Source organism: Opisthocomus hoazin, chromosome 3 (assembly GCF_030867145.1).
Source record: "Opisthocomus hoazin isolate bOpiHoa1 chromosome 3, bOpiHoa1.hap1, whole genome shotgun sequence".
Taxonomy (NCBI): Eukaryota; Metazoa; Chordata; class Aves; order Opisthocomiformes; family Opisthocomidae; genus Opisthocomus; species Opisthocomus hoazin.
This window is the reverse complement of record NC_134416.1, coordinates 73,616,552-73,624,854: the sequence shown is the minus strand read 5'-3', so window position 1 is coordinate 73,624,854 and position 8,303 is coordinate 73,616,552. Positions and strand designations below refer to the sequence as shown.

The following is an 8,303-nucleotide window of genomic DNA, read 5'->3' as shown; positions in this document are numbered from 1 at the left end:
TATCTTTTGGGGAAAATAAATGATTGTTCGTTTCTTTTCTGAAATCATATTATATGAGGATTGCCATTATTTTACTAAAAATTAAAACGATTATTTAGCTGATCTTATGAGCCCAATCAAAGCGGATTTCCAATGTGACTGTAAAGATACCGTTTGCTGACTTAAAGAAAAAGAGAAGAAAACATAAACAACAGGAACTGGACTTTTTTGTCTTTTTTTTTTTTTGGCTTTGCATATTTTAGCCAGAAGTGGAAACAAAGAAAGTAGAAATAAACCGTAGCTGATTGTTATTTTTATGATTATTATTTTTATCTTTTTTTTTCCCCTAGAAATGGTGGATCTAAAGAATATTAATTCAGATAAAGAGCTACTTCGCACCCAGCATAAATAGTTTATAAGAAACATGCATGTATTCGCATCACTGTCTCTACGCATATGCATGTCTATATACAAATATGTATTTGCACATATGTGTGTACTTAAAGCTTAAGTATAACGGAACAACCCAGAAGGAATTAATTTATGCAAAGCATATCTTTGCAACGTATTTAAATTGCTTACTGATTTTACGGTCTAAGCTCTACTAGTGAAACTACAACTTTCATAATTTTCTAAATAATAGATTATTATTTGGGGGAAAATAAATGAAAAACACCATATTGTTGCAGACTAGTCTGTTTTTATTTACAATTAGATATATAAATTAGTAAAGAATTCTCGTTAAACAACCAAAGATTGTATAACCATCAACGTTTCAAATAAAAACCAGGGAAAATTTATTTACAAAAAGTTCAGATTCCATTGCAATACAACTTGCATAAATTACTAGAAGCTTTATATCGTTACAAAAATAAATATCAAATTTGTTTCCACTTTGTAAGGACTCAAGTTCTCCAATCACGTCTTTATTATCTCTACTGTATACATCTTTTACAAATAAATTTTACAATAAATCCTATCACACCTATCGAATATATACCGTGGCAATGAAGTGATCAATTCAAGGTATCCTGAGAAAAACAGATCCGTTTTCAAAAGTCACACATACATTGGGGAAACTATACTATACCAGCGAACTCACGTATGTCCAACAAAATTCTGGTTTAATAATTAGAGTCTGAAGATTTAATAGTGCTCTGTGGTCTTCTTTTATACAGTGGCACAAGATGTGATCCGGATTTAGAGATTTGTTATATATATTAGCTCGGGGAGAGATGATGGCTTGCTGACTTTTTTCAAAGCAATTGTGACACCTACCTGTGGACCAAGGAAAAAACCAGATCATCCAAAAATCCTTTAATTGCACACTAACACCATTAAACTGGAAAAGGCGAAGCAAGACAAAATTCTTACTCGTCTGATTTCTTCCGACAAAAGAGTTGAAAAAAACATCGCCAAGGCGATTTTTTCCATTTGTTTGTTTAGCCTTCGGTAGTGGAGGAGTGCGGAGCGCCACTGCTAGCTAGGCAAGAGGCAACTCACGGGTAACGCACCCTGCTTAAAATGCATGTTGATCTCTAACAGTTGTCCCCTTTTCTTCTAAAGACATGGTCACTGCGTGAAGCCTACCTCAGAACACACAATTTTAGCACTGCCACGTGAGCACAAGCACTTTGTTTTTGAACCACACCACCTGAAAAAATATTTATTTTCTGAAGTTTTCTTTACGTAGCATTTTAATAGTCATTACGGCTTTGCCTTACACGAGCGAATAGTGTGCAAGGTGAGGGAACTGTCTAACCTGACTTTAAAATGAAGACAAACCCTAGAAAGAAAAGCCCTGACGAGAGGTTTTTAAAAAAAAACGCAGAAAAGGATGTCTTACTCCATAATCAGGCTCTTAAGTAATGAAGCAAGAAATTAACGTCAAGCAAGTCTAGAACCGTGCAGCGTGCCTTAGACCTGATGCCAAATGATCAGCGTAATAGAAAATGCTCTCACTTACTTGCATTGCTGTGTGATTGCACTTCTATAGGTATGGTTGTACTCCTACTGTGCAGACTTCAGTGGGATCTGTCAAAATACAACCGTCAGTTAGTCACAGGACACAGCCAGCTAACCAGATTATACAGTGTGTGCGGGTCCCAGCCCTCACTCGCACAGAATTCGCAGCTGAGTCATTTACAAGGCTGGCCAATGTTTTATAATTGCCCATATTTTGAGTGTTTTGTTAGAATAAAGTGACAATTATATTAGTGCAAACCCTTTTAGGGGGAAAAAAACCCCCAAACCCCCCCAAAAAAAACCACAAAGCAGTTAAAAATGTCGTGCTCCACATAACTTCACGTCCAAGGTCAGCAATTGTCTGAACCCAAAAGTGCAAAAAACCCGAGAGAATACTGGAAACAGAGCAAAACCAGTTTGCCGGAAGAAAGAAAAAAAAAAAAAAAAAAAAAGAAACCAAAACCCAGGCAGTGACACCGGTTCTCTCTGGACATGTTTGCGTGTAGTTTTCCTTTTGAAAACGAGTTTTTAATGCCGCGTCTGCAGCCTGCGAGACGGATGTAAAAGCCGCCTTTCCCGTTGCCTCCCCGGGCTGCCGGGGGCAGGCACCGGCACGGCGGCGACACGCCGCTCCGAGTCCCCGGGCTGCGCTGCTGCTGCCCGGCTCCACGCTCCCGGCGGCGGCCGTGCGCTCGCCGCTTGCTCCGGGGAAGGTTTCAGCCTCTACAGCGTGTAAAGGACTTGTCGGGATCTGGGAGGGAGGGCGGGGGGGAAGAGAGAGGCAAAAGCTAGTCACCTACCTTTCTTGGAATCGTAACTAGAGGGCCTGTAGTGCTGTTCTAGCTGGTTAGTGATCGTTTTCAAAGAGTCACTGCTCTGCTTGTGGGCAGAGCTGGCGTTTAGGACAGTCTGACTTAGTCCCTCGTTCGAAGCCACCGCCGCGGAGTTGTACCTCAGGATCCCCTGGCTCTGCAGAGCGTTAAAGTTCCCGTAGTTTGTGTAATTGCTATAAAAAGGCGAGGTGTAATAAATATGCCTCCCCAGGAGGGAGGAGGGCGAGTAGGCAGCGCTGTGCGGGGCGGAGGCGGGGGTGGCCGAGGGGAGCGGGGCGGGCTGGCAGCCCTGGCCCAGGGTCTGGCTCTTCAGGTCCGAGGTGGCGATTTCGGCCAGCGACCAGAGCTTGGGCTTGCTGGCCGGCGTCGGGGGGCCGGGGGAGGCTCGGCCTCCCAGGGCCGCCTTGCTGGCGCTGCGGGCGGCGTCGGCGTGCGGGTGGCCGAGGAGCGGGGCCTCCACGGCCGCCAGCGGAGAGGAGGTGGCCGGCTTGGCCGGCGGGTCGCGGTCCCCGCCGCCGCCGTCGTCCTCCTCGATGTCCTCCTCCTCCTCCTCTTCGTCCTCGTCCTCCTCCTCGATGTCCTCGTACTTGTCCTTGCACTCCGAACCCGACTCGCAGAGGGGGTCGCCCGCTCGGCACGGCGGCTTCTCCCCGTCCGACTCGGCGGAGCAGGAGTGGTCCGTCAGCGAGTCGACTTGCAAGCTGATCCCTGCCAGGGTCCGCCGGGCACAGAAAGGCAGAGTCAGCACGGGGGGGCTCGCAGACAAGAGAGCACGGCCACCTCCACCGCCACGCCGGCCGCCCCGGCCTTTTGCTTGCGACCCCCCGCCGAGGAGCACCCAGCCCCACGGGCTAGCCCCACCGCGGCACCCCGCACTGCCCCGCCGGCCCCCCCTCCCCGCACGGCACCGCCGCCCCCCCATTCCGCCCCTGCCACCGGCAATGCGCAGCGACAAGCTCCGGGAGCAGCCAGAGACGACGGGACGGGACACGTTTTGGGGTCGCTTCTGTCAAACGCCGCCTCCCCCCACCCCCAACCGCCATTCCCCCCCGCTGCCCCGCTCCCGGGGGTACGCAACGGGGCGGGATGGGGCCACCCAGCCGCGGCCGCGATCGCCCCGCCGCCCACCTTCGTCCTCCGCGGAGGTTTCGTTGCTCTCGGGCATCTTCTCGGGACTTTCCTCTTTACTCCTCGCCCCGTCGCCTTCGTCTTCGTCCTCATCCTCGCTCTTGTTCCGCGGGGCCCAGGTCATCTTGTTCTCCTTCTTGAGCCGCCGGCGGGCGTTGGCGAACCAAGTGGACACCTGGGTGAGGGTCATCTTGGTGATGATGGCCAGCATGATCTTCTCGCCCTTGGTGGGGTAGGGGTTCTTGCGGTGCTCCTGTAGCCAGGCCTTCAGCGTGGCCGTGGCGTCGCGGGTGGCGTTTTTCCTGTACGCGGGGTCGTTGAGCTGGTAGGGGTAGGCAGGGCTGCCGTACGGGTGGTAGCTGATGGCTCCGGTCATCCCCGTCGTGTGGGCGTCGTAAGGGGAGCCCTGGACAGAACAAAACGGTGGGGTCGGCAATTTGTTATTGCTGATCGCCATTAGCGAGTTGTCAAGGGCGAGATCGGCGGTTATATTTGTATTTCCCCGGGACAGTGTCTTGTATCCATATTCTACGAGGGGGAGAAGCGGCACCCAAAGGCCATTAAGTTGCGATTTACCCCCCCCCCCCCCAACCTTTCCTCCGCCCAGCGCACAGACGCGGGCACACGCACTTAAAATTGGCGATGTTTTAATCTTTCTGACTAATTTCAGCTCCTTGTAATTGAATATTTCCCAAAATAATTTTTGAACCGCGCAGACACTTTAAAGGCCCTACAGGTAGTGTCTTGATATCTACATTTCTCTGAAAGGTTCAAAAGATGTTTCCTTTTTTGCTATAGAAAATACAACAAAGCCGCCACTTAGCAATTCACTGCGCTAATGCATTGCAAATCCAATTTGCAAATCAGAAGATATGCACCGTTTCGAATTGTTCAAATGCGATGTAATTAGCATTTTAATTCGCCCTTTAACGTTTAAATTGCGCTTATTTAAGTCTGCATAATGCAAGAAAAGTTACAGATATCGCTAAGGAACTCGCTAGCTTTCAGCACGTCTCTGAATCCCGCAGATCGGCGAGCCACAGGCGCAACACCACCCGGTATCCCGCGCAGTTCGCAACCTCGCCGCAACTCCTCAACGGCGAAAGCCAGCAAGCGAGATCCTCCGACCCTTTATACCACCCCGAATAAAAACCGCGCGACAATTTACGCACCGCATTTCACAGACAGAAAGCGAGCAGTGTCCCTGTCACTTCGCAGGGAGAGCGAACTAACCCCGCAGCCTACTCCTAGGATCTCGGCAGCGGCTCCAGTCTCAAATTCCGGGCGCAGGTCTTTGTGCGTACGGACTAGATACGTGTCTGACTCTGCGTGCGCGTGTTTATAAAACTATATAAAACTACATAAAACAGCAATCTAGACGTGCAGTTTGTTTATATAGTTTACGGTTTTATTTATACAGTTTATGCACAGAATAGGCACACATGCAATAGCAAGTGCTCCTTTTAACTAGTAAGAAGAAAGTGAAATCCGAAACTGCGGCCACCACAACCATCTTGGGCTTAAGCGAAGCTCACAGATCGCAAACAGATGCTCCTTTTCATTCCTAAAATCCAGTTAAACCATTAGCACAAAACACACCGAAAGTGAATAAACCCGTACGGGGATAAAGCCCGCAGCTCCTCTAAACACCGACTTAAAAAGAGAGGGAAAAAAAAAGGAGAAAAAAGAAGAAGAAGAAGGAGCAAAAACAAAACCAAAGAAAGAAACCCGCTCCTATCCTACCACAGCGAAAAGAAAAAAAAAGAGAAAGAGGGGTGGGGGGAGGAGGGGGGTTGAATGGAAGCCCCCAGCCCATCTGACGGAGCCGATCCGAATTTCTGTGCCCAGGGCGCCCGCCCGGCTCCGCGTACCGCAGGGGGACCCCGACCCCCAGGCCCGCCGGCACCGCACTCGGCAGGGGCGCGCAGCCGGGCTGCGTCCCGGTCCCGGCCCCGGCCCCGCTCGGCCCCGCCGTCCACGGCCGGGCTGCCAGCGGCGCGCAGCGCGGAGGCGGCGAGGGGTGTCGGGGGGCTGATGGTGAGTGTGCGAGGAGGGCAGAGGCTGAAGATGATGAGGATGAGAATGCGGATGCTAATGAAGAAGGAGAGGGTTTCTCTTCGGTAGTTACCATGTAGGAGGGGAATCCCGTGGCGGGGTCTGTGGAGTACTGGAGCGGGCTGGTGAAGCCTGTGGCCGCCGCCTGGGCGGTGAAAGCTGCCGATCCCGGGTAAGGGCTGAACGCCGATCCCGACGAAGACCTGGCCAGCTCCTCGCTCCTGGGGGCCGCCAGCGCCGACGCCCCGTACGCCGGGCAGGAGTACAGAGCCAGCGAGCCGGGGGGCTGGTAGAGGTAACCCTGAGGATAGGACATGGCTTGCACTGGCGTGCACAGGAGCAGGGAGGGGGCGAGGGTGACCGGCCCTGCTGCTGCCGCTGCTCCTGGCGCTGCTTTCGTGCTCTCCCTCTCTCCCTCTCTCTCCCGCCCTCCCTCTCTCTCCCCCTCCCTCCCTCCCTCCCTCCCTCCCTCTCTCTCTCTCCCTAGTTGGCTCTGTGCAGTTATGTAGAGAATCAGAATTGTTATATGCTCCCCCCCATGCGCACCCGGTCAGAATAAAAACAAACAGGAGAAAGGGGAAAAAAGAAAGAATACCCCCCGAAAAGGGAAAATAAATCAGAAGTCTAACCGGGAGGGGAAGGGCTTCTGGGAGAGACGAAAGAGGAGAGGGTTAACAAAAAGAGAAAGAGAGAGAGAAAGGGGGAGAGAGAGGGGGAGACAGAGAAGCGAGCCCCCGAAATCAGGAAAGCGGCTGCTGCATATGGAGTTCTCCCAGCCAGCCAGCTCCCCCAGCGCCTGCGAGCCTGTATTTTGGGGGAAGTATAGAGCCCGGAGTGAAGAGTTGAGGGAAGGAGCACTCGAGTTTCTGAGGGACATTGGAAAACGGAGCTGTCCGTCACCGCCGCTCATCTGCATAGCGCGGCGGGCCCGCCCCTCCCGCTCCGGCCCCGTCTCCTCCCGCGGCCGGCGGGCAGGGAAGGCAGGGAAGGCGGGCAGGCAGGCAGGCAGGCTTTGTAAACCAAGCCGGCCCCTCGGACTGCGAGCACGCTGCCGAGACGCCGAGCGGTGATGCTGCTCATCAGCTCCGCTCCGGACTGGCGCAGCCATAAATACTCTTTCGCACGCTCTCGGTTACACATTCCCCCCCCCTTCCCCACATCCATTCGGGGAACCGCGGAGAGCGGGTGTTGCAGATACACGCGTCCCTTCTCCCGCGCTCCCCCCTCAGCGCTGCGTGCGGCCGGGCGGGCTCGGAGGAGCCGGGCGGTGCGCGGGGGAAGGGCACTTGGTGAAAGTACTGCCCGGTAAGGCAGCAGCGAGGAGGAATTGCTCGAACCGGCTGACCCAGGGCCGCGCCGTCCCCGGCAGCGAGAGCTGCACGGCTGCGTACGAGTGGCCACAAACCGTCGAGCTCTAGTCATGGAGGGCGTCTGCACACCGGGGGGGACGACGCCGTACACACACCAACCCTCATCTTTATTTCATTTCTGTTCTTCCTTGTCTATGTGCATGAGGAAGAGGCCTAGGTGACTCCTGCCGTGGGGCTAGATGCCCCCCCTCCCCCCCCCCCGCCACCTTCCCCCCCCCCCTTCTGCAGTTCCGATAAATCTCCTGGAGCACAGGCACGACGTAATTAATGTCCCAGATAAGGTATTCTCTTTTCCTCTGCCCCCTCCCTTCGGCCCTGGCCACCAGCAGCTCCTGGCCATTGCCTCCTGCGGGAGGGCGAAGGGAAGGCGCCGCTCTTTTCTGCTCAGCGCAAACGTAAACAAACACAAGGATGCGCGCCTGCGTTTTTTGTAACGATTAGCCCGGAGGAACCCTTCAGCAACTGGCAGTGAGCCGCCCGCACTCCAGCTCCGGCCTTTGCCTCCCGGGGCGAGGCGCGGTGCCGGCTGGCCCGCTGTCCCGCAGCACCCGACGCGCCCGGGTGTCCGCCCCCCCACCCAGGGCCGGTACCGGGGCTCACCACCCCCCCGTCCCGCACCCTCAGCCCGAGCCCCGAGGCGCGGCGTTGGGCCCTGTCCGCCCCGCCGGGCCGCTGTCGGAGGGGCCGAGGCCCACTAGGCCGCTCCGCGCCTCCTAGCCCGCACCTGAGGCCCGCAAGGCCCGGGCGGGGCCGGAGCAGGCCGGCAGGTAGGGACGGGGCCGGCGGGGCTGCAGGGCTGGAAGCCACCGCTCCTCCTGCAAGCCGGGAGGCAAAGGCCTGACCGGCCGGGGACGAGCCCCTCTTTTACTTTTCCAACGTCCGCGAGTGAGCGCTTGTCCCGTGTTTAACCCCGCGAAGCCGCTTGGCGTTTGCGGGCGGCTCCCTCGGGCGAGGTCGGGCTGGCGAGGAGCTT

At 54.4% G+C, this 8,303-nt stretch overlaps 1 protein-coding gene across 1 annotated transcript; it reads right to left on the bottom strand.

Annotated features, from left to right (window-relative positions):
- Nucleotides 1–770: 770 nt before the first annotated feature.
- On the bottom strand, nt 771–6,336 carry LOC104338152 (iroquois-class homeodomain protein irx-2). The gene is made up of 5 exons (XM_075415291.1): nt 6,034–6,336; nt 3,906–4,311; nt 2,745–3,485; nt 1,946–2,013; nt 771–1,257 (listed from the first exon to the last, which is right to left on the bottom strand). The coding sequence occupies exons 1-4, from the start codon at nt 6,274–6,276 to the stop codon at nt 1,970–1,972; spliced, it is 1,434 nt and encodes a 477-aa protein (XP_075271406.1). The 5' UTR covers nt 6,277–6,336; the 3' UTR covers nt 771–1,257; nt 1,946–1,969.
- Between the last annotated feature and the right edge of the window lie 1,967 nt (nt 6,337–8,303).

Bases quoted from the DNA above. Each gene is read 5' to 3' on its own strand.
- LOC104338152 (XM_075415291.1), bottom strand. From the start codon at position 6,276: ATGTCCTATCCTCAGGGTTACCTCTACCAGCCCCCCGGCTCGCTGGCT. The intron at 4,312-6,033 runs GTAACTACCGAA...TGTTCTGTCCAG, and splicing joins CGGGATTCCCCTCCTACATG to GGCTCCCCTTACGACGCCCA. The intron at 3,486-3,905 runs GTGGGCGGCGGG...GGACCCTGGCAG, and splicing joins AACCTCCGCGGAGGACGAAG to GGATCAGCTTGCAAGTCGAC.